General features: G+C 43.1%; 1 protein-coding gene and 1 pseudogene across 7 annotated transcripts; one reads left to right on the top strand and one right to left on the bottom strand.

Annotated features, from left to right (window-relative positions):
• Positions 1 to 343: 343 nt before the first annotated feature.
• Positions 344 to 16,441, top strand: ZFP69 (ZFP69 zinc finger protein). Of its 7 annotated transcripts, none has more exons than XM_047725178.1 (6): positions 344 to 1,083; positions 2,266 to 2,743; positions 4,050 to 4,135; positions 9,734 to 9,860; positions 10,385 to 10,480; positions 15,099 to 16,441. In XM_047725178.1, the coding sequence occupies exons 2-6, from the start codon at positions 2,617 to 2,619 to the stop codon at positions 16,229 to 16,231; spliced, it is 1,569 nt and encodes a 522-aa protein (XP_047581134.1). In that variant the 5' UTR covers positions 344 to 1,083; positions 2,266 to 2,616; the 3' UTR covers positions 16,232 to 16,441. The 7 variants fall into 7 exon arrangements, with proteins under 7 accessions (XP_047581134.1, XP_047581133.1, XP_047581132.1 ...); XM_047725177.1 differs by having other exon boundaries at positions 10,382 to 10,480; XM_047725176.1 differs by having other exon boundaries at positions 345 to 1,083; positions 10,385 to 10,495.
• Positions 16,442 to 20,396: 3,955 nt separating this feature from the next.
• LOC125097409 (adenylyl cyclase-associated protein 1-like) lies at positions 20,397 to 22,071 on the bottom strand (annotated as a pseudogene).
• Positions 22,072 to 25,822: the final 3,751 nt, after the last annotated feature.

The raw sequence follows: 25,822 nt of genomic DNA, 5'->3' as shown, positions 1-25,822 counted from the left end.
CTCACGAATGAAGAACCAAGAGAACAGGGACCATTTTGATAACTGCTCTATGCTCAGAACCTGTGACAATACGGGACCGATGGTAGACACTCCAGATAGTTGCTGAACGAATGAATGACAGAATGACAAAGAAGGAATTCCCCCACCGGAGGAGCGGGCGGGCTACGTGGTCCCTCCGGCTGCCGGCTGGCCCCGCCCACAGTGGGCGGGGGGGCGGTTGCCCCTGGGTCTGGGCTCCCCGGGCACGCTCCGTCGCTCCGGCTCCGGGTTTTCGGGCGCGCCGGCTTCCCGGGAGAGGGCGGTCTCGGGGCGGCCCCTCGTGGGCGGAGCCCGCGGCGGGGCGTGCAGAGCCGCCGGAAGACGCGCGCGCAGAGAGGGTGGCTGCGCAGCAGCTTGTGGTGGCCGGACCGGGGACCAGAGGGGCGGCGCGGGGGCAATTGGCGCCGCGGGCGACGGCGGGGCGCGGCGGGAGGACGAAGGCGCCAGGACACCCGGGGCTGCGGCCCACGAGGCGGGGCGGCGGGTGGAGTCGGCCGCCGCCGCCGCCCCGGCGTCAGAGCGACAGCCAGCGAGGTGTATCCTCGCCCGCATCTGGGAGAAGCCGGGTCCGGGCAGCCCTCCCACTGCGGCCCCCGGAGCCCCGCTCCCGGGCGCGCGGCCGCGGAAGGCCTTCTGGGAGGGCGGCGGCGCGATGCGGTGCGGCGGCCGGCCTTAGGCAGGCTCCGCGGGAAACCGGGAGAAACCCCGCGTCCGGGGCGGAGGCCGAGGTCCCGCGGGCTTCCTTCGGGAGCCCGCGGGAACGTGGGGGCGTGTTTCGGAGAATCGTTGGTGAGCGGGGACATGTGGTCTAGGAGGGCTGGGGAAGAACAAAATCTGCTACCTCTGGCTCCACCGAAGAGACACCCTGTGGCGCGGAAAGCTTCGGGAGCGAGCGCTCTTGCGGCTGCGTCTCGGATCACAGCAGCGTCCAGGGCCAAGCTGCTGAGGCTTCGCGGGGCCGCAGCCTCTGTCCCGGGGAGACACGGCCGGGAGCAGTGAGGAGGGCCAGCTTCCAAATGATGCTTGGAAAGTTTCCCCACTTTGGTAACTAGACGTTTACTTTTATGTATTCGGGGCAGGATATTTCCACGTGCTCCAGCCCGCGGGATGCAGCTCCTTTCTGTGCATCTAGCAGGCGCAGCTTGGGGCCGGGTAGGGGGGGCCCGTAAGCTACGTACCCTTCCTCACAAACTTCAAAAAGTTGGGCCGGCTCCCTTTGCTCGGACCTCGGACTGTACGTGGGGAGCCAAATGTGCTGGACCAGGTCGCTGCGGAGGCACCTGCTCGAACCCCGGGGCGTTGGTTGGGATGATAGATTTGAGTTGTTTCCAGATTTTCCTGTTACAAACAGTTCTGCAGTAGTCCTCATGATACTCAGCGTACTGTACTTCCTCCGTCTGAACACATCCCCCTCCCCCATTTTAACATCTCTGAAACCAGGAGGCATCTTACCAGGTTAGAAGGACTTGCCAGCTGCTGGCCATCTGCGTGGGTGGGGATATGTCTGGCGCTTTTTGGGCATTGAACATGCAGCTGTGTGATTATTCCAGCCTTATGACACTTGAACTTTATTTTTTTTTAAAGATTTTATTTATTTGACAGAGATCACAAGTAGACAGAGAGGAAGCCAGAGAGAGAGAGAGAGAGAGAGAGAGAAGCAGGCTCCCTGCTGAGCAGAGAGCCTGATGCGGGACTCGATCCCAGCACCCTGAGATCATGACCTGAGCGGAAGGCAGCGGCTTCACCCACTGAGCCGCCCAGGTGCCCTGACACTTGAACTTTAAATTGAAGTCTCTAGTTGTTTTTAAAAAGTAGCTTGAAAAGATAATGCTGTGATGCAGCATTAAAACAAAAGGTTTATAGTAATATTTATTACGGGTTTTCTGCTTGCCTGACATTGTTTCAATTCGTATTACAGCGCTATAAAGTAGAATTGTTATCCCCATTTTATAGATGAAGAAACTGAAGCTCAGAGAGTTGAAGTGCCTTAGAGCCTTTAAGTCCATGTGTCAGGATGCTAGCCCACGCTGTCTGATTTCAAAGCTTGCTCTCTTAACTCCAAAACCTGTATCCAGGCAGAAGATGCATGCAACTCACAAAGAGGGACGTCAAGGCAGCGTCTACGCTTATATGTGCATATGGAACTGGGAGACAGCCGCATCCAAGAGCATTGATCATACTTATTCCCACATTGATGCCAAATCTTTGTTTTTGGATCTTTTGCAGTTTGAAATATATTTTTGCATGTTCTGGAGTTCTGACTGTGTGTTGGGTGCTTCTGGATTCCTCTTCTGCCTTTTGCTCCTCTAGAAGAATATAGAGACATGCACTCAAACCTACTCAAATGGCTGCCTCCCAAGGTGGCTGTACTTAATCTAAGAGAGAAGTCAGTTTTTCAGAGTTAAAGTCACCTGAGCCTCTAGGAGCCCCCAACCTCTGGTGCCACAGGGACACGCCAAAGTTCCGAGGGCAGGAGATTGTGCTCAGAGGAGACGACACACCTGTGAAGCCTTTCAATAGAGGTTCTGGCGGTTTTTCTCACCAGAAGTGGACAAGCTCTGTTGGGTGGGCACCATCATGCTACAGCAGCTCCTGATCACCCTGCCCACGGAGGCCAGCACCTGGGTGAAGCTGCGCCATCCAAAGAAGGCCAAGGAGGGGGCGCCCTTGTGGGAGGACGTGACTAAGATGTTTGAAGGAGAAGGTGAGAATAGGCTGATGGAGGGGAATGGGGAAAGAAGAATTCACATTTTGTGTGTGAAAAGATAGGTACACACTTTGCTGAGGTGGTTTCTTGGGGAGAAAATTGGGGGAAAGCAGGTCTTTGGGGTTCATGCTTGTGACTTTTGGGAAGGGGATCACTATAAGAGGAAATGTGGGGCTCTCAGCATGGGCTCCTTGTTTCCATGTGCTCCATGCTGCTCCCGTCTCCAATCCTCAGATCCAGCACACAACAGTGGCTTCCAAGTATATAGGATTCCCAGACAGTGGGGTCAAAGGTTTCCACTCCCTAAAGCCCTCCCAAAGTCTTCCTTCATAAGTTCTGGTCATTCTGGCCCAAAGCCAATGTTTTTCAAAAGGAGCATTTATTTTCTTCTGAGAGGAAGGAATGACAAGCTTGATGACTCTCAATTTATAGGAGGTCAGTGGGAAACAAGTCCAAGGTTACACATTATCTGGTGGTCTGGTCAGGACAGATACGTGGACACAGGAATTTATGTGTCTCACGTGGTCTCTTCATGCCTTTAATATTTCAAGTCCAACTGATACCGATTCTCGCTGCAGGAGGCAGGGACCTTGCTAAGGATCTTGACTGATGGCAAAATGAATAATGATCTCCAGTGCTTATTATTAATTGATGGAGATGGACACATAACCAGGTCAAAATAATAGAAAGTAGCCTAAGAAAGTGCTATGGTAAACTTCTTTTGGAAGACAAGAGACGGGAAACATTCTTTTGATTGTATTTATTGGAGAAATTTTCACAAAGCAGATAGCATTGGCTTGGACCTTGAAAGATGTCTAAATTTCTTGTGGACAATTTGGGGAGGGGTACAGAAATGACTGCCTTAAAGAGTGGTTCAGAGAGTGGGTAGTATCCTAGTCTGACTGAGGGCCAAGAATGTGGTCAGCGTATGTGTAGGATGGATGTAGGATGGTGGATAGCAGAAATTAACGCTGGGAAAGGATGCTTCTGGTGAGTCATAGAGCACCTTGAAGGTGATGGGAAGTGTTTGGATTTTTCTTTCTTGTCAGAAACCTTTGAACAGAGGAGTGGCCTGATAGATCTGTGCTTTTGGACCAGCGTTGACCATTGGGACATGTTAATGCCCAAAGCAACACACTGTGGACCCTCCTCATTAAGGAGGCTCCGACTGCTCTGAGTTGCCCTAAGTGTCCCTCTTTGTGAATGTTTTGAGAGAAAAGCCAGGTTCAGCAGATCTGGAGGCAGTTTTTCTATTTGGGAGCTATGGGGAGATGCACGCCTCATAGCTCTTTCCCTTCTTTAGCGCTGCTGTCTCAGGATGCTGATGAGACCCAGGAAGAAAGTTTGAAGGATGAAGTCACATCTAGGTCCCGAGCAGCAGAATCCCAGGTGGGTTGGTTTCCTTTCATTTTCTTGACATGCTGCTTGGTTTTTAGGGCTTTAACTTGCCTTTTTTTTTTTTTTTTTTTTTTTTTTTTGAGTGTGAGAGGGTGTTGAGGCTAACAGATTCAACATAGGGAGCTCTTATACAGAAAACTGGGCTGCAATGGTGGCCATTCCCCTACTCATGGTAGCTTCCCTCCTATTTTTTTTTTTTTTAAGATTTTATTCATTTATTTGACAGAGATCACAAGTAGGCACAGAGGCAGGCAGAGAGAGAGGAGGAAGCAGGCTCCCTGCTGAGCAGAGAGCCCAACATGGGGCTTGATCCCAGGACCCTGGGATTATGACCTGAGCCGAAGGCAGAGGCTTTAACCCACTGAGCCACCCAGGTGCCCCACTTTCCTCCTATTAACTCTTGTTTGTGACCAACATCTAGATTTAATGTTGTGCTGATTTCTGTAGAGAAAGCGAAATGAGTGATAGAATTCTAGCCCCTAAAAACAAACAGATATTACTTGGAGTCTAAGATGTATGTCAATTTTTTTGAGTATTTCATAGTCAATATTTCATATTCAATATTTTTGGAGTATTTTTGGAGTATTTTGAGTATTTATTCAGAACCAAACTTTGCTAAGGGAGAAGGTTCTGACATTCTTAAGTGCCAAACACATGTCACTGGTGAACTTGAGTATTAGGAACAGAGGTCACACTTCAACCAAAGGAGAAGCAAATGGGGAAGAAGTGGTCTGGCCACACAGCACACACTTTAGACAGGATGGGCACTTCTCATGGGCTGTCCTCACTGCCTCCTGGAAGAAACAGGAGGAAAATTGTAGAATGAATGAGAAAGGAAAACTGTTAAAGATCAGATGTTTTTCAATGACAGAAGAGTTTTAAGTGAAAAGAACTGGGGTTCTGAAGTTAGATGGTACAGGATTTGAACTTTTCTCTTGTATTTATTTGCTTGGTGATCAGGGGCAATTTTTTCTAGCTGTTTACAATCCCAGTTTCCTCAGCTGATTCAGATGCTGATTCCTTCTAGGATTGAAATGCATTTCAGAGTTATTTACAGCAATAAGGAAGAAGTTACAATAATCTAATTGTTTAAAGAGTATCTTTACATTGCACAGTCTGAAATTCCTTGCCTCTTGACATTTATCAAAAAACTGATGGGATTCTTAGTGCTAGGAAAAAATAAAATTTTTTAAAAATTGAGCTACAATTTAAGTATAGGAAAATATAGTTAAGAAAGTGTCTAGTTCTATTTGGGCATATGTATATACCCTGTAACCAAAATACAGACCATTTCCATCATCTCAGGAAGTTTCCTCTTGCCCCTTTCCTATCAAAACTTTGCTTAATTCTGAGTAGAGAGTACATGGGATCTCTGTGTTATTTTTTTTTTTTTCACTCAGAATAATATTCTTTTTATTAAGTTCAATTAGCCAACATAGAGTACATCATTAGTTTTTGATGTAGTGTTCACTGATTGATTAGTTGTGTATAACACCCATTGCTCATCAGATCACGTGCCCTTCTCAATGCCCATCACTTTATACCATCCCCACCCCACCCTCCCTTCTGCAACCCTCAGTTTGTTTCCCAGAGTCCAGAGTCTTTCATGGTTTGTCTCCCTCTCTGATTTCTTCCCATTCAGTTTTCTCTCCCTTCCCCTATTGTCTTCAGTGCTATTCCTTATGTTCCACATATGAGTTAAACCGTATGATAACTGTCTTTCTCGGCTTGACTCATTCACTTAGCATAATACCCTCCAGTTCCATCCATGTTGATACAAATGGTAGGTATTCATCCTTTCTAATGACAGAGTAATATTCTAGTGTATATATGGACCACATCTTCTCTATCCATTCATCTGTTGAAGGGCATCTCAGCTCCTTCCAGTTTGGCTATTGTGGACATTGCTGCTATGAACATTGGCGTTCTTGTTCCCCTTCTTTTCACTATGTGTGTCTGTCTGTGTTATTTCTTACAACTCTATGGGAATCTATATCTCAAAATAAAAAGTTTAAAAAAGAATTTATATTCTGCGGTTGATAGTTACGGTGTTCTATAAATGTCTGTTAGTTTAAGTTGGCTGATAGGTTGTTCCAATCTGAATCCTTGATACATTTCTGCCCACTTGTATCAGTTACTGAGAAAGGAGTATTAAAATCTATATTGTGGTTTCGTCTCTATCTCCCTTTAGTTCTGTCAGCTCTGTTTTGGGTTCTGTTATCAGATGAGTTAATGCCTAGGATGGGTGCCTTTTTTTTTTTTTTTTAAAGAATTTATTTATTTATTTGACAGAGAAAGATCACAAGTAGGCAGAGAGGCAGGGAGGGGTGGGGGAAGCAGGCTCCCCGCTGAGCAGAGAGCCTGATGCGGGGCTTGATCCCAGGACCCTGAGATCATGACCTGAACCGAAGGCAGAGTCTTAACCCACTGAGCCACCCAGGCGCCCCAATGGTTGCCTTCTTGATAAACTGACAGTTTATAAGCTGTGTCTTCTGTATGGCTCATAATATTCCTTCTCCTCAGTCCGCTTTGTCTAATTTAACTATAGTTCCTCCAGTGTTCCTTTCGTTACTGCTTGTAGGGCATAGCTTTTTCAATTCTTTTGCTTTTAACCTTATCTGCGTCTTTATATTTGGAGCGCGACCTTCCACATAGCCATGGCTTGCTTGCTTCATGCATTTACAGTCACCATAATCCTTGATACGTTTGGATTTAAGTGTATATTCTTGGTCTTCATTTGCTGTTCACCCGTCTTTGTTTCTTTGATCCTCTTCTGCGTCCTCTTGGATTGCATAGTATTTTAGTATTCCACTTTATGTCCCCTGAATGCTTTTTAGCTATACTTGTTTGATTTGCGTTTAGTGGTTGTCCTGGCCATCGCAATACACATTATTAACATATCACAGTTGAATTACTATTATACTATTTCACATACGGTATGAAAACCTCATATTTCCATTTACTCGTTCCCATTCTTTGTATATTGTTATACATTTCACTTTACATGTTATAAGCTCCACAGTACATTGTTCTTATTTTCAAAAAAGATTTATTTGTTTATGTTAGAGATCGCACGTGTGCATGCAAGCGGAGGGGAGGGGCAGAGGGAGAGAGAGAATCAGGTAGGCTCCCCACTGAGAGCACACTCCCCTCTTATTTTTATTTTTATTTATTTATATTTTTTTTTAAAGATTTTATTTATTTATTTGTCAGAGTGAGCACAGGCAGACAGAGTGGTAGGCAGAGGCAGATGGAGAAGCAGGCTCCCGCTGAGCAAGGAGCCCGATGTGGGACTCTATCCCAGGACGCCGGATCATGACCTGAGCCGAAGGCAGCAGCTTAACCAACTGAGCCACCCAGGCGCCCCTTATTTTTATTTTTCATAGTAAATTGTTCTTAAGATATTAAGAAAAGGAGGGGTGCCTGGGTAGCTCAGTCAGTTAAGCGTCTGCCCTCAGCGCAGGTCATGGACCCAGGATCCTGGGATTGAGCCCCATGTTGCACTCCTTGCTCTGCAGGGAGCCTGCTTCTCCCTTTCTCTCTGCCCTTCCTCCCCATTCATGCTCACATGCACTCTCTCTCTCTCAAATAAATAAAATCTTTAAAGGAAAAAGAAATTAAGAAAAGGTTGTCTTTTTCTGTTGTCTTCCTCCTTGAGAATATATTGCTGGATATAGAACTCTAGGGTGCCTTTTTTTTTTTTTTTTCTTTTCAGCACTTAAAAGTGTTCCACGATCCTTTAGCTTGTACTGTTTTGAATAAAAAGTCAGCTGTTACTATTCTCTCCCTTTAGGTGACATGCCTTTCTATTTGTTTATACCAACTTCTCTTGTTTTTCTGTTCCTCCTTTCCTGCCTTCTTCTGATCTTCCCTTTTGTCTTTGCCTTTCAGCAGTTTTACTGCAATGTGCCCAGGGATGATATTCTTTGCATTTATTCTTTTGAGGGTTTGCTGAGCTTCTTGGATCTGTGGCTAGATTTTTTTTTTCTGTCAAATTTGGAAAATTTTCAGCCTTTGTTTCTTAGTATTTTTTCTGCCCATTCTTTTATCTCCTGAGATTCTAATTACAGGTGTATTAAACTACTTGGTATTATCCTGGGTTATTTGTTTTTTTCCTCTTGCTTCAGTTTGGATAATATCTATTGACCTCTCGAGTTTCAAGTTTCATAGATCTCATCTTTGTCAGGGTTCAATCTGCCACTAAGTCCGTTCAGTGGATTTTTCTCATTTGTAGAATTTTCATTTAATTCTTTAGCATTTCTCTCTCTTGGTCAATTTCCTGTGTTTTCACCTATTCTAACCTTTTTTTTTTTTTTTTTTTTTTTTTTTTTTTTTTTTGAGTGAGAGAGCGAGCAGGGGCAGGAAGGGGCAGAGGGAAAGGGAGAGAGAGAGGCTCTCAAGCAGGCTCCACACCCAGCACAGAGCCTGACACTGGGCATGATCTCACAACCCTGAGATCATGACTTGAACTAAAATCAAGAGTCAGATGCTTAACCAACTGAGCCACCCAGGTGCCCCTCTATCCATACTTTACTGTAAATTTTTAACATATATTTTAATAATTGCTTTAAGTTCTTGTCTGCTAATTCCAATGACTTGGTCACCTATGGGTTTACTTCTATTGATTTTTGTTTTCTTGATTCTAGATCAGATTTCTTCCTCCTTCACATAACTGTAACAGTTTTTTTTTTTTTTTTAGTAGTTCAGATATTGGGTATTAAAGGACAGTGGGGGATGAAGTATAGTTTGTTTAGTTCTGTTTATTTCCAGGAGACTAAGCCCTTTCCTCTGTCTGGCGTTAAGGTGGGGGCCTGATTATTCATATTCCCCCTAGAGCTCTGGCTGAGATAACTTTTACTTGGTGAGTTCACTTCTGATTAACCCCAACTGCAAAAGCCCGTGCCACCACAGCTGGGGTGGGGGGGGCACTGATCTTTTTTAGATCTTCGAGTATTTTAGCTAGGAAGGGGTCAGACTGCAGTTCCAGACGGCTTTGTTCATCTTTGCATTAAACTCCAGTGGGGCCCCAGAACGTAAGCTCAGCAGGAATGCATTGGTTTCATGACAGTAAGGGTTGAAAGCCTCTCTCTCCTTCCCTCCCCCCTCCGAAGCCTCTCTAATCTCATCTCCTACTCCTTCCTTCACCACCCTCCACCATTGATGCTGTTCACTCTCCTATTCCTGAGACAAGCCAAGGATGCTCTTGTTTTAGGTCCTTTGTACCTGCCTGGAATGCTGTCCCCTCAGATCTCCACAGAGCTCTCCCTCACTGAATTCATGTCTCTGATCAGATACCACCTTTTTCGAGAGGCCTTCCCCTACCATCCTGCATAGAAGATCGTCCTCTCCCCTCACCATGTTCTCCATCTTCCTCCCTTATCCTGCTTAATTTTTTTCGAAGGCACGTATGACCCATCTGTTTTTCTAAGTATTTATTGATGATAATCTCTAGAGGATTTTCAACCACTTCCAGAGGAGGCTTCCAGTGGAACTAGTTTAGAATCTCTCAGAACTTAGAATTCTCTCAGAACTCTTTGGACCTTGATGGAGGTGGACTCTCTCTGAAAAGGAATATATTCAATATTCTAGGAACTGTTGACCTTTAAGGACATATCCGTGGACTTCACCCAGGAGGAATGGGGACAACTGCCCCTTGCTCACCGGAATCTGTACCGGGAGGTGATGCTGGAGAACTATGGGAACTTGGTCTCAGTGGGTAAGGACGGGTGAGACAGTCACCCAGAAAACCTGCCCATTACAGGAGAGCCATTATTTCTAAATTATCAAATGTTGTGGATTCCCTGGAGTTTGGCCTTGGGTTTCTTTCTTTCTTTTTTTTTTTTTTTAAGATTTTATTTATTTATTTGACAGAGATCACAAGTAGGTAGAGAAGCAGGCAGAGAGAGAGAGAGGGAGCAGGCTCCCCACTGAGCAGAGAGCCTGATGTGGGGCTTGATCCCAGGACCCTGGGATCACGACCTGAGCCGAAGGCAGAGGCTTCAACCCACTGAGCCACCCAGGTGCCCCTGGCCTTGGGTTTTGTATTAGAGATGTCTCATTCCTTGGGGATACAGCTTTACTTGGTAGAGCTAGAATAGAAAGACATTCTGTGGTGCCCCTTTCCATCTTTAGAGACCCTGAATATCAGAGGACTAGAATGACATTCTGGGGATGGTTCTTAGAACCCAACATAAGCATTCATGCTTCTTCTTCTTCTTCTTCTTTTTACTTTATAAGCAGGATATCAACTTTCCAAACCTAGTGTGATATCCCAGTTGGAGAAAGGACAAGAACCATGGATGACAGAGAAAGAAGTCCCAGAAGATCCCAGTTCCGGTGAGACTCAGACAGGTAGTACATTTTAATATGTAGGCCCGAGTCCCTGAATTCTTCCCACAGCCCCTGGACAGGACATGCGCTAAACCTGACTTCACCCCGCCCTCCGTTTCCTTCACCTGACCTTGCAACAGTCTCTTCGGAGTTGGAGGGAAGGGAATCTTGTCTTCATTAAGGTTAAACTTGACTTTCCCTCTTTTCTTCAGTATCCTGACCTCTGAATTGAAAGCTCCTTTCTCTAAGCTCCTTTGTGCATGGTCTTTCCTCACAGGAAACACCTCTTTTCAGGACTCTCACTGCATTTGACAGATCTTTAATTTTCTCTCTTGCATTCTATTTCCACTTTTTGCTAACTTCCATTTTACAATTTCAGCTTTGATTCTCACTCTCTTTTAAACTCATGTATCTTTTGTATTTTTGTAATTACTGTATGAAAATTCTTGCAAGAGAAATTACCACAGGATACTTTCTCCCCAAATTCAGTGGTCCTTAACCATCTCCTTAAATTTTGTTTTATTATGAAATATTTTAGGTATTCAGTAAGGGATAGAGAACATTGTAACAAACTTCTATGTAGCTTCCAACTAGATTAAGATAAAAAAGAGTTGAAGCCCTGCTGTGACCCTCCTACCTTTTCAAATAACCAGCTCTTCAGAGTTTAAATATAGTCATTTTCACACGTGTCTTCATACTTTTATTACATGTGTATATCCCAAAACAATATATAATTTTGTTTTGCATGTTCTTATTCTTTCAATAAATCGTGTATATACTTCTACTTGCTTCTCTCATTCAACCTGGTTGCTGTCTGTGTTGCTCTAGTTCTTTTTTTCCATTGAATCAATAAACCACAATTTATTTAGCCATTTTCCTATTAATATGCATTTATATTGTTTCTGAGATTGAGGGTTACCAAGATGCATTGTCTTCCTGTGTACATAGGCAAGGATTTCTGAGATGTCTGGTGGGAGCAAAATTGTTGGGTCATGGTATATATGCACCTTCATTTTGTTGCGCTACAAAGCAGTTGCACCAATTTGTACTCCCATCAGCAAGCTTTAAGAGTTTCCAGAGCAAATTTTAAAATTATCGTAGGGGTGCCTGTGTGGCTCAGTCAGTTGAACATCCGACTCTTGATTTCAGCTCAGGTCAGGATCTCAGGGCCGTGGAATCAGGCCCCATCTCAGACTCAACACTCAGAGTGGAGTCTGCTCCAGATTTTTTCTCCCCTCTGACCCCACCCCTCAAATAAGTAAAGTTTTTTTTTTTTTAAATTTATTTATTTATTTGTCAGGGACAGAGGGAGAGAGTGAGCGAGCACAGGCAGACAGAGAGGCAGGCAGAGGCAGAGGGAGAAGCAGGTTCCCTGCCGAGCAAGGAGCCCGATGTGGGACTCGATCCCAGGATACTGGGATCATGACCTGAGCCAAAGGCAGCCGCTTAACCAACTGAGCCACCCAGGCGTCCCATAAGTAAAATTTTTAAAAATTAAATAAATAAAATTATTGTGAATTTACGGGTGAGTATGGTATCTTGTTGTGTCTTTCATTTTCCTGATTACTAGTAAGAGGAGCATACTTTTCATGTTTATTGACCATCCAGAATTCTCGTATGTAAATTGTTTATGTCCTTTGCCAATTGTTCTATTATTATCTCTTTTCTGGACCCTAGAAAAATGATGTAATATTTATTGTCTTAAATTTAAAAATTTGGATATTCGTATTTGGAATTCATTCACCTGGAATCATTTGATATGTAGTATGAGGTGAGGATCTACTTTGACTTTCTCCACATGGATGATCAGTCCAGGAACCATTTATTTAATAGTTAATGACACTCTGTTACCTCTCAAGCTTCCTTATATACTTGGATCTGTTGTAGGCACTCTGCATTCTGTTCTGTTTTTCTATTCTAGCCCTACTCTAATGGCAAGCTAATTACTGTATTTCATTGTGAAACTGCATATTTGATAGAGGTAGTTCTCCCATTTTGTTCTTCAAAATTGTCCAGGTTATTCTTAGCCTCTTGCTTTTTCCATATAAATGAGTGCATCAGATTTCACTCTCTCTCTCTCTCTCTCTCTCTCTCTCTCACACACACACACACACACACAGTATGTGCATGTGCACAAATACTCCAGTGGTATTTTGATTGGAATAGAAGTGGATTTATAGATCAACTTTGGGGGGAATTAATATTATGATACTGAGTTTTATTATTCCAGAAACATGGTATATTGCTCCATTTATTGGTATTTCCTAACGTTTTTAAAAATAAAGTTTCAGTATTTTCCCTATGAAGGTTTTCCTTCAAATTACATCTTTTAGGTTCGTCTTGAAGATCTTATATTTTGTTATCATAGATAATGTATATATTATATTTTAAAAAATATTTATTTTTTTAAATATTTTATTTGCTTATTTGATAGAGACGTAGAGAGAGCACAAGTAGGTGGAGTGGCAAGCAGTGGGAGAGGTAGAAGCAGGCTCTCTGCTGAGCAGGGAATCTGATGTGGGCTCGATCCCAGAACCCTGGGATCATGACCTGAGCCGAAGGCAGATGCTTGAATGACTGAGCCACCAAGGTGCACTGATAGTATATTTTTAAATTATGTTTTCTGTTTGTTGTTGGTGTGTAATAGCATATTTGATTTTATATATTGATCTTATAGCCAGCCACCTTGTTTTCCTCCATTATTAATTCTAATAATTTGTTTATATATTCTCTTGGGTTTTCTCTTTTTCAACTTCTCTTTCCCTGTCCTCTTCTCTTCTGCCTCCCATATTCAGGACTAGAATAAGAAGCCTACAGAATATAGACTCTATTATTGCCTTTAGTCATTAAGAATTTGGAAGTACTGGGGCGCCTGGGTGGCTCAGTTGGTTAAGCGACTGCCTTTGGCTCAGGTCATGATCCTGGAGTCCCGGGATTGAATCCCGCTTTGGGCTCCCAGCTCCACGGGGAATGTGCTTCTCCCTCTGACCTTCTCCCCTTTTGGGCTCTCTCACTCTCTCTCTCTCAAATAAATAAATAAAATCTTTAAAAAAAGAATTTGGAAGTACTAATGATCCTTTTGTGTTGAACAAAAAAATCTTATAAGAAGTTATACCTTTCAGGATGCAGCTCTGTCAATTGAAACATTGGTAATATAAACAAATTATCAGGTAAAAAAGCTAGTCAGGGGGCACCTGGGTGACTCAGTGGGTTAAAGCCTCTGCCTTCAGCTCGGGTCATGATCCCAGGGTCCTGGGATCGAGCCCCGCATCGGGCTGTCTGCTCTGCGGGGAGCCTGCTTTCTCCTCTCTCTGCCTGCCTCTCTGCCTACTTGTGATCTCTATCTGTCAAATAAATAAAATCTTAAAAAAAAAAAAAAAAAGCTAGTCAGAATTTTAAAGGTTAAAAGATATTTTCAGGGGCACCTGGGTGGTTCAGTTAAGTGTTTGACTCTTGATTTTGGCTTAGGTCATGATCTCAGGGATGTGAGATTGAGCCCCGCCGGGCATGGAGTAGAGCCTTCTTAAGATTCTGTCTCTCGGGGCGCCTGGGTGGCTCAGTTGGTTAGGCGACTGCCTTCAGCTCAGGTCATGATCCTGGAGTCCTGGGATCGAGTCCGCATCAGGCTCCAGTTCTACTGGGAGTCTGCTTCTCCCTCTGTCCTTCTCCTCGCTCATGCTTTCTCTTGCTGTCTCTCTCTCTCAAATAAATAAATAAAAATAAAATATTAAAAAAAAAAAAGATTGTGTCTCTCCCTCCCCCTCTGTTACTCCCCTCCCCCACCAAAAAAGATAAAAGATGTTTTCATAGAACATAGCAGTAATAGCAACATAGTTGGGGTTTCTTACAAATCTCCTTTCTAGGGACAAACTAATAACCACAGAAAGTAGAACAATGTAAATATTAATACAATTCACTAAAAGCTTAATGTTTTTATGAAAGTTCTTAGTTCAGACCTTATTTTTTTAACACGCTTCTTCTGCTGCTGCTCATGTGGGGAGATGGTTTTCTAACAGTAGTTGTCAATGAAAAAGATATTCATAAGCCATCACTCTGAAATTTCATAATTTAATATTAGAAAGAATAGGTCTAATGTGCTCAAATTTTACTCTGTATATTAAATCACACATTTTTCTTATTTACTGTTTCTTAACTTCCCATTACCTTCCATGGTTGCATCACCATATTCAATTGTGCAGTTGACCCTTGAACAACACTGGTTTATACTACGTGGGTCCACTTATATGTGGATTTTTCACAGCACTATAAATGTATTTTTTCTTCCTTATAATTTAACATTTTCTCCTTATTGTAAGACTGTAGTGTATGATACATATAACATAAAAAAATTTATTAATTGACTTATCAGTAAGGCTTCTAGGCAACAGGAGGCTACTAGTTGTTAAGTTCTGGTGGGGGGGAGTCAAGAGTTCTACTTGGATTTTTTTTTTATTGCCTTGGGGTTGGTATCCCAACCCCCATGTTGTTTAAGGGTCAACTGTAATCAGAACCTCGTACGTAATATGTGTAGTTATCCTAATTTCTATTTCCTACTCATTGCAATAATTGATTTTTCAAAGCATAATGAATAGGAGTTACTTGCATTTCTTTCCCTTTCTTTCAGACTTGAGGACTAAAACAGAAACCGATGCATCAACTGCAAAGAACAACATTTTACAGGAACAGTTTTATCATGGCATTATGATGGAAGGGTTCCTGAGAGATGATGGCATTTATTCCACACTGAGAAAAGTCTCTAAATATGATAGTGACTTAGAAAGGCACCAGGAAGCCCATGGGAGAGATGTAAGACAAGCCATCCTGACCCACAAGAAGAGTGGCCAAGAAACTAACAAATTTGGGGAAAATATTGTCAGTTCAAACGTTATTATAGAGCAGAGGCACCGTAAATGTGATACACCTAGAAAGAGGAACAAATACAAGTTAGACCTGATCAATCATCCAAGTTACATAAGAACAAAAACCTATGAATGTAACATATGTGAAAAAAACTTCAAACAACCCATTCATCTCACCGAACACATGAGAATTCATACTGGTGAAAAGCCTTTCAGGTGTAAGGAGTGTGGAAGGGCCTTCAGTCAAAGTGCATCCCTGACTACGCACCAGAGGATCCATACTGGTGAGAAACCCTTTGAATGTGAAGAATGTGGCAAAGCCTTCCGACATCGCTCATCTCTTAATCAGCATCACAGAACTCACACTGGAGAGAAACCCTACGTGTGCGATAAATGTCAGAAAGCTTTCAGCCAGAACATCAGCTTGATCCAGCATCTGAGAACTCATTCTGGAGAGAAACCCTTTACGTGCAATGAGTGTGGGAAAACCTTCCGGCAGGTCAGGCACCTTAGTGAACACATAAGAATTCACACTGGGGAGAAGCCCTACGCGTGCACCGCGTGTTGTAAAACCTTTAGTCATAGAGCGTATCTAACACATCACCAGAGAATCCATACTGGGGAGAGACCCTATAAATGCAAGGAATGTGGAAAAGCCTTTAGGCAGAGGATACACCTTAGCAACCATAAAACTGTTCATACAGGAGTGAAAGCATATGAATGTAGCCGCTGTGGAAAAGCTTACCGGCATGATTCCTCCTTTAAGAAACATCAGAGACACCACACTGGAGAAAAACCTTATGAATGTAATGAGTGTGGAAAAGCCTTCAGCTACAACTCATCACTTAGCCGACACCATGAGATACACAGGAGGAATGCCTTTCGAAATAACGTGTGAGAATCGATTACTCAACATGAGAACAAAAGCCAGCTTTAAATCAATGATTCTGTGTTTTTAAATTCCAGGATTCTGAATTTGAGTAATTGGTATCATGATGCCAGCTTTTAATTTTGCCCATTATGTAAATAAACAGTACACCAATAACTACTATCTACTAACACCTCCAGACAAAATACTTAAGAATAAAGGATGGTCCTTCAAATTAAATTCAGCATTATGGAGAGTGCACACTTAATTGTTATCTTTCTGATTTCATGGTGGATCAGTTGTTCTCCATGGCCATTCACTGATTTATAGACTAACAATTGGGATGAACTGTTGAAAATGTCACCACCCCTATTTTTTAAGTAAACTTTTATTTTTTCAATGGGGAAACTTAAAAATGGGGTAAGGCTCAAAAGGCATAGACAGTTATATAAGGGAAGTCCTTTTCCTACATCCCCAAATTTTTTATAGAGGCAACAATTTTTTATAACTAATTTTTTTTTGTGCACCCTTCCAGAGATTTTTGTATCCAAGAGAATACAAATGAAGAGTTTTTCTTTTTAAGCATAACACATCTGCACTTTACTTTTATCATTTAACCATTTATCACGAAAGTCATTCCATATTAGTGGATAAAGTGCCTACTAGTTCCTTTTTACAACTGCGTAGTATTCTGTGGTTTGGATGTACTTTAATTTATTTAGCCAGTTCACTATGGATGGACTTTTGGATTTCCATTCTTTAGTTGCAATGAATAGTCTTAAACATTTTTTAAATTTCTCAGACACATAAGTAGACATGTAGGGTAAATTTTGAGAACTGGAATCTCTTGCTAGAGGGCATGTGCATTTTTATGATGGATATTGCCAAACTGGCCTTCATAGAGAGGTTGGACTGATCTGTTTTCCTACCAGCAAGATAGAGAACTGTAGGACCCACTTGATGCTGAAGCATGTGCTGGACCAACTGCCCTTTTAATCATCAAAGAAGTATCCGTTTGTCTCAGTAACTTAGCCCAGAAGTACCAGCTGAGCTGCAGCCCCAGGAAGAGTGGTGCTTGCCGTCCTGGAGCCAGAGAAGAATCTGCATCTTCCTGAAGCCAAGCCCACCAAAATCTCAGCTGGAGAAGGAGAAACCCTTTCTCCACCAACTACTCCAGTCCCTAATTCTGAGGCTGGAGCTGCCTGATCAGTGAGAGTCCCTTTAAGGAGGCCAATACACTTGTCATAGCAAGTAAAATTGTGGCTGCAGCCCTTCTGATGGGATGGAGGAACACGGACAATTGAGTCAGGGTTCTCAGGATGGCAGGGTGTACCATGGATGGTCAACCACACAGCCTTTTACAGGATGGTTATGTTAGCAAGTTACAGTTAACACACGGAGGAAGACAGAAAAGAGGTAGGATGTGACTTTCTAATAAGCGTTAATGAATGAAAGCATTAATTAGCATTGCTCATGTCTGAGAAAACTGAGCACCAAGATTAGGACCACATGGCTTTGTACATGTTGATTTTTCAATTTGGTAAATGTTTACCAAACGTATTACAGTTTCAGTGATTCTGTAAAATAGTGATGGAGTTCCCCTTATCTCTATCCCACTGCTACTACTCGTGATAAACCAAAGCCTGGCACTTGGGTCCTCCTTTGTAACTAGTGCTACTTTATAGTTCCATCTCCTTATTTTCCTCTTTCCCATGTGGGCTCTGGCTAAACAGACTAGTTGAGACTCTTTGATCAAATAACACAAGTCATTTGGGGGTGATTTAAGTCTTAAAGTGGGAGTATTGTTAGAAAGATAATGGGGTATCCTGTAATTCATGGGCTGCAACACATTCTAACAGCAGACTTGAACTAGGACCTGAAGCGTTTGAGAAAACCCAGGCAGCTTTCTCTCCATCTCTCACAGGAGCTTTTTATGTCTTTTCTTTTTTTTTAACACCTTGTAGCAAATCACAGTTACCATCAGCTCCAGATTTTATATATATTGTTTCCATCATCCAGAAAAAAAGATAACTGTCTTCTCTTTCTTCTTTCCAACTTTAAAATCCTAGGGCAAGTCTCGTATTGGCCCAGCCAGGTCAGGTGCCCACCTCTAGGTAGGCAGAGAACTTCTATGGGAACCGTGTGGATGGTGTGAATTGGGTGGGTGGTTTGGGGGGCGTTGTCTGGAGGGGCAAGAGAGCGGAAAGGGTTACTGTTCATAGAATTCCAGATCCTAACTCACTCTTTGATACCAGTGCATAGGATCAGATTTTTAGAACTGGGAAGGGTCTAGGAATTCACTTAATTAGAACTTCTCACTTTAGGGATGCCTGGGTGGTTCAGTCAGTTAAGTGTCTGCTTTTGGCTTAGGTCATGGTCCCAGGGTCCTGAGATTGAATCCTTGATTTACTCCTTGCTCAGCAGGGATCCTGTTTCTTCCTCTGCCTGCCACTCCCCCTGCTTGTGCTCCCTCTTTCACACAAATAAATAAAATCTTAAAAAAAAAACACCCACTTTATAGATGAAGAAACAGAGAGTGCCCTTTAATTATTCATGTCCTTTACTTGTATTTTTGAGCATTTTTTCTCCAAGTTTAGCCTCGCTTTACAAACACCTGCCCTTAATGGCTATATGAAACTGTTCTTTGCCATTCTAAGTTTTATTTCTTAGATCTGCTACTGCTTCAGGAGATCTTAATAACTTTAGAGCCTGTCCATTGGTTTTGCCTATTTTTGCCTGTTCCTTCTTTCTGGTTTTCTTACAGGCACTTCTCCCTTTGCTGATCATGTAAATGCTCTTCCCCGGGCCTGGGTCCTTTAGTCATGTTCTTTCCCCAAGCTACACATTTTGTCTAACTGATTTTGTTAACATCTCAACACTTTTTAAATCTACATCTGTATCTTAGGAATGTCTCCTGAACTCCAGAACATCATAGTCCGCATCCTACTGAATATCTCCATTTGGATATCCCATAGTCACCTCAAAGTATGTTCAAAACCCAACTCATAATCTTCTCAACAAAATCTGTATCCTTAGTCCAGTGATTGGTACCACCCTCTTTCCAGTTCTCCAGTTTAAACTTCCTCCTCATCCATCACCTCTCTCAGTCACTATGTCCTATATATTCTATTTGGGATCTCTATTGTCTTCCTCTCTGTTCCCATTGTCAGTTCTCTAATTAGGCTGTTAGCATGTCCTAACTGCTTAAATGGGATTCCAACTGGTTTTTCTATAATCTGGACTCATCATTTTTTTTTCAAGTTTGGTATTAATTTTATTCTATTTTCTGTATATCTTTTAAGTACATAAAGGTTTATTTCCACAGGCCTCAGGAAATGGGTAGAAGTCACAGGACAATCTCTCTTACCACCAAAAAAGTTGCGTATTTTGTAAGTGTCCTAGAGAGAAAAACTGTAATTTACATTAGCAGTGCTGTGCAAGATTCTTACATAAGACCTAAAACCAAGCTGCAGTTGAGATTTTAGTCCTTCGTTCAGGTGCCCGGACAGAAGCCAAAAGCAGTTGAGCATGACAGGGCAAAGGAGGCAGTGAAGGTGGAGGACAGGCACCCAGCATGGAAGGGAGGAAGGAATTCCAGATCCCTTGGAATGGTGTGTTTTCCTTTTTTTTTTTTTTTTCCTTCCCTTGTTTAAGTCATCTCTGTAGGAAGGTGCTGGGCAGGGATCCCAGTAAAAGGAAGAGGCCAAGACTCCTTTAACTGGCCTAGGTGCAGGGCACTGCCACAGTGGCTGACACAGGAGAACATACTTCCCAGGTTCAGGCAGAGCCAGTATGGAATGCAGAATGAAAGGAATGCTTATGGGAAACAATTCTGCTTGGAATGCTAGCTGGCCAGCTTCAGCCTTTGGTCTGATGCAACCCCTGCTTCACTTGTCAACAGTGAAAAATAAGTTCAGTTAGAAGAACCTGCTAGAATCACACCTGCCTCTGCTACCTTCACGCTCATTGTTAGAAAAAGATGAACTTGTGTGAACATTCTGATCTGTTAATTCCTGGGGACTGCTTTAGTCTTCCCAAAGACTGTTGGTCAAATAGCCTGCAAAGGCTGAAAGCTTAGACACGCCAGTGCTGGTGTGCGGTTCCTTAAGGAGGGACTGGCGGTGTGGTTGAGCAGATAGGGAAAAGCTGCACCTTCCTGCAGAAGATGAACTGACCTGCTCTCCTGCCCCAAATCTCAGCCTGAGGTATATTTCAGTGAAGGTAGGTAGCTGTGCTTCTCAAAGCAGAGAAGCAGTTGAAGAGCAGAAAGGTAGAGGAAACCTAGCATGTTTATCCCATGGTGTGAGGGAGAGGGCAAAGAACCTGGTGGCACTTCGCTTATCCAGCAGTTTGTCACTGTGGTGACCAACTTCTGCCTGTTCCATAGGGTCTTGAACTGCTCAGGGACTGGGAATTTATTAAAGTCACGGCCTTCTGCAGGAATGAGGACATTCATCTCAGAAGATTTGGCACTGGGGCGCGCCTGGGTGTCTCAGTTAAACATCTATCTTCAGCTCAGGTCATGATCCCAGGGTCCTGCCCAGTGGGGAGCCTACTTCTCCCTCTCACTCTGCCCCAATCCCCTGCTCATTCCCTCTCTCTCCTCTCCTCTTCTGTCTCTTAAATAGATAGATAGATAGATAGATAAATATCTTTTGAAAAAGAAGGTTTGGCAATAACTGTCTTGCAATGCAGGGAATTCTTGCTCAGGTAAACGGGCAGTCATCTGTTTTGTTGATGAAAATTGTTGGCCCTTTACACATTACATGAACTTTGACATCCTACTATTGATTATATCCATAATGCCTGCCAAGTCATCAAATACCAGACCAAGTTTCTTAGTTATCTACTGTAATGGAGTTTAGTTTGCCCTTGATTTGCAATGTCGTGTTGACACACTTGTATATGTAAGCCACCTGTTTCAGCTCCGTGTCATCAGTCACCAGGTTGGGAATGTTCTCGTGATTTTCCACTCTCCACTTCTTGCCCTCCAGTTCCAGTACAGCTGGCTCCTTCTTTGTGGTTGGTCTGGGGAATGGGCTGACTCCTGGTTTAGGTGCAGAGAACAGTTTGGGGCCACTTAGTACTGGACCATTCTGAGCCTTCAGGGCAGGGTTCCTGTCATCTGGACACAGGATTCTGTTCCTGTGTCTTTGTGTCATCAGGTACCGCTTTCAGGGAATGTGTGATGCTCTCCCCCTTGTTTGCTGAGGGGGGAGCAGACTCATCTGAGCCTGAACTCGGGGAACTGGGTGGTGGAGGATCTTGGCGGGGAGGAGGAAGACCCGATCCAGCAGAGGGTCCAGATGGCAATCCACCCAGTTCTTCTGCCACAGGCTCCGTTTTGGTCCAAGCCAGTCCAGTGGGACGTAACTCCTTAATGTAAGCCTGTAGCTCTGTCCATATCCTCAAATAAGCTTTGATCCAGTACACATGCTTCTCATTGACATCTTTGTACTCCTTGAGGACCAGGTTTGTATAAAACATGGCTACATCATTCATTTCTTTCACGTAGGGACCAGGCTTGGGAGCCACAGCCACCCAACCTAGAGCCTGGATATTTTTCCTGATGGCTGACAGGTGATTGAACAACTTGCTGCCTTGGTTCATCTCCAGAAAGGTTCCTGGATCTGCTCTGAGCTGGGCGCCAACAAATCAGAAAGTTTATTGCCTGCTGACTGCTGGCGCTGAGAGGCTGTGACCAAGAGAGTCTGCTCCAACCTCAGCCCTGTGTGGACCATCTCTGCGTATTTCTACACATCTCCCCCAATTTCTTTACTGATCCACAGGTACTCTGCCACAGACCTGGCAGGCAGTGAGTCAAATAGTTGCACATATGGAGCGGCTCCTGCTTTGGGAGCACTGTCTCCGTACCCACAGTACACGTCAGAGCCATGGGATTCCGCCTCCAGGAGGTCCACTGCCTTCCATTCTTTCTACCAGATTTTGCATGTCAGCCACAGCATACCACCTGCTCAGAGTTCTGCCTCACTTCCAGACTTGGACTCACTTTTCTCTCCTCCCCACTGCTGCTAGAGTGATCATTCCAAAACACATATTGAATCAAACTTAATCTAATTGCATCACATTGCTTAAAATCCCTCAATGAGTTCTCACAACTTGAAGATAAACTTCATCTTCTGTATTCTTCTTTTTTCCAGATTTTACTTATTTATTTGATAGTGAGAGACACAGCAAGAGGGGGAACACAAGCAAGGGGAGTGGGAGAGGGAGAAAAGGCTTGCTGCGGAGCAGGGAGCTGGATGCAGGGCTCCATCCCAGGACCCTGGGATCATGACCTGAGCCAAAGGCTTACACTCAACCAGTTGAGTGACCCAGATGCTCCTTCTGTATTCTTCTTAATACAGAACACCTGGCATAGAGCATTACCTATTTTTCTGGCAGTGGCTCCCAAATTTCCCCTCAAGCATATTTTGCTCCAGTCATTAAGATCTTATAGTCCTGTAAATATTCCATTCAATATATTACATGGTTTCTGGTCCTCAGTTATGCTATTTTTCTTCCTTCTGCCCAATTTCTTTGTTCAGTTAGCTCCTACTTATCCTCCTAGATTAAATTGGTGTTACATCATCAGGGAATACTGCACACAATTTATGCCTTCTCGGATCAACACTTGAATTTTTGGCTGAATTTACTAAATAAAGAGATAGGCCTTACCTTACAGGATTTTTGAAATCAAAGACTGACAACATGGAGTTTTAATTTTATCATATTACTCTGGAATCAGCATGTAAGACCGTGGGGTCAACATGAAGCAAGAGCCATAAATAGGGGTGCCTGGGTGGCTCAGTGGGTTAAGCCGCTGCCTTCGGCTCAGGTCATGATCTCAGGGTCCTGGGATCGAGTCCCGCATCGGGCTCTCTGCTCAGCAGGGAGCCTGCTTCCCTCTCTCTCTCTCTCTGCCTGCCTCTCTACTTGTGATCTCTCTCTGTCAAATTAATAAATAAAATCTTTTTTTTAAAAAAAAGGGCCATAAATAGTGCACCACTTCAATTTAAGCTGTTTCTTGTTTCACTTCCTTTTCTTATTCTTGCTACTATGGGTTTGCACTTCCAAAAAGGAAAAGGAAAAAAAACAAAAAAACATCTAATCTTTGCTCTAGGCTCTGTTTTCTGGAAGACTCTGGCTAAGGTAAGGTTATAACCCTGGTTCGATTAATCAGGGTCAAGGGGACAATTTTTGGATTTATCTTTGAGATGTCAGGGAAAGAGGCTTCCTTCTTTGCCACTAGACACAAATCTGGAAGGTTATATTCCTGGAAGCTACTGGCAGTGGAAAAGGAGGGAGGCTACTTGGAAATGGAGCAAACATAGAAGATCCAAGAAATGGAGACAGACAACTCAATTCTGGTCACACTATTTGATCCCTGGATCAAGCCTCACCTGAAGGTAGAACCCTGGGTTTTCAATCTCTTATAAATGAATAAGTCCTAATTCATTCAGGCTTCATCAGAAGCTGCGTGTTTTTAGAACCATGCCTCAGTCTTACATCCTTAGTGCAGTCTGACATCCTTAGCTCATTTCCACCTCCCTCAACCTCATCACTTAGGGCCATCTTCTCTGGCTCTCTCCAAGCAAGCAATACCCTTTTGAATTACCAGAAATAGGTGTTTGGCCAAAGAGAGGCTGATCTTAATATGTGGAAGAAAAGATTTTCAAATACAGAATATTGTCAGTGGGCTTCTCTTGAGCATATAAAAATTATATTAATAACTGTTATAGCACCTGTGAGGAACACAAACGAGCAAAATAAATTCCTTGCCCTTAGGCTCTGATGCCCTAGAGCAGCACGTCCAAGAGAAATACAGTGTGAGCCACATTACAAATGTGAATCACATAGGTAATTTAAAATTTTCTGGCAGCTACAATAATATAATAAAAATAAGTAAAATTAATTTAAAAATATATTCATTTGGACCCAATATATAAAAATGTTATAATTTCAACATGTAATTAATATAAAAATCATGTGTTATTGTCTCTCTTTTTTGTACTAAGTTTTCAAAATCTAGTATTTTGTAGTTAGAGTAGATCTTTCTGGACTAGCCACATTTCCAGTGCTCAAGAGAACCTCATGTGGCTAGTGGTTACTTCACTTGACAGTGCAGCTCTAGAGAGTAACCATACAGAGAAACACCTTTATCATATAGACTCTTATTTGGTAGATTATAATCAGTGCGATGTTAGAGGTACAAATCCTGTGCTCTGAAAGAGGAAGGAAGGAGAGATGGAAAGAGAGACAAACAGATCATTTGTGTCTAACAGTATTTCCATGGTTACAGATATCCTTGGAGATGGATGAACTGTATCAGTGAGTTTTGTATAGGAATGGGCCTTAAATGCCCACACTTCTTAGAATAGCCTTTTGGGGAAAGGGTATCACTTTCTAAAATTTGAGTCCCACAGTGCTGAGAATGAAAGCTTTGGGGAACATGGTCCTCCTGCTTGGGAATCTCTTCTGCTTCACTCCCCCAAGCAGCATACCCTGCACTGCAAACTTCGTTTGAAGATACATTGAAAGGTTGAGAGAGACTTTCCTGACTTTGGAAGTTACATTTTGGCTACAGAAGATTATACTGGGGAGGAGGCAGAAACCTTCTCCAGCCTCAACCCAGCAATACCTACTCATTTCACTTGATTAAAAAGATTGTCCTCAACTTTCATATTTCTGAGATCAAGGATGTTTTCCTACACAACCACAAAATCATTATCACACCCAGGGTACTCATAATTGATAACTATTATCTAATATACAAGTCACATTTAATTTCCCAACTGTCCTTTCTAGTATTCTTTATTTTTTAAAAAAGATTTTATTTATTTGACAGAGATCACAAGTAGGCAGAGAGGGAGAGAGGAGGAAGCAGGCTCGCCCCTGAGCAGAAAGCCCGATGCGGGGCTCCACCCCAGGACCCTGGGATCATGACCTGAGCTGAAGGCAGAGGCTTTAACCCACTGAGCCACCCAGGCGCCCCTTCTTTATTTTATTTTTAAGAAATCTTTGCCTATTTTGAAGTCCAAACAATAGTTTACTGTATTATATTCTAAAAGCTTTAGGGTGCCTGGGTGGCTTAGTTGGTTAATCGTCTGCCTTGGGCTCAAGTCCTGATCCCAGAGTCCTGGGATCCAGTCCCCTGGGCAGGGTGGGGGGTTGGGGGGGTGTCTCTGCTCAGCAAAGTCTGCTCTCCCTCTGCCACTCCTCTCACTCCTTTTCTCAATCTGTTTCTCCCTGAAATAAAATAAGATCCGAAAAAAATAAAAGCTTTCTAGTTTAGTTTTTCACGTTTAGGACTTTAATACTCCTGGAAAAGATTTTGGTGAGGAAGTAAGATAAGAGGTCTCATTTCATATATATTTTTTAATAAGGATACCCTATTGTCACAGAACGTTCATTGAAAAGACCATCTTTTTTCTCCTTTGCTATGCGATGCCACCTTTATTGTAAATCAAGTTTCCCACGTGTGATAAAACTGTAAAGCAAGGAAGTGACTGTCCTAAAAGTCAGGCTAGTGCGTTTCCTCAGGAAGGGGCGTTGGGGGTGTATTTGGAAAGCAACAGTCACTTTTCTATTTTTGACCTAAGGATGACGTATCTTTTCAAT

Source organism: Lutra lutra, chromosome 4 (assembly GCF_902655055.1).
Source record: "Lutra lutra chromosome 4, mLutLut1.2, whole genome shotgun sequence".
In the NCBI taxonomy this organism is placed as follows: Eukaryota; Metazoa; Chordata; class Mammalia; order Carnivora; family Mustelidae; genus Lutra; species Lutra lutra.
The sequence above is the reverse complement of the archived record's forward strand: the minus strand, read 5'-3'. Positions and strand labels throughout refer to the sequence as shown.

Excerpts from the sequence above, each read along its gene's own strand:
- ZFP69 (XM_047725172.1), top strand. The coding sequence starts at position 2,617 with ATGCTACAGCAGCTCCTGATCACCCTGCCCACGGAGGCCAGCACCTGG. Across the intron at positions 4,136-9,733 it reads CCCGAGCAGCAGAATCCCAG|GAACTGTTGACCTTTAAGGA; the intron begins GTGGGTTGGTTT and ends TCAATATTCTAG. Across the intron at positions 10,496-15,098 it reads TTCCGGTGAGACTCAGACAG|ACTTGAGGACTAAAACAGAA; the intron begins GTAGTACATTTT and ends CCTTTCTTTCAG.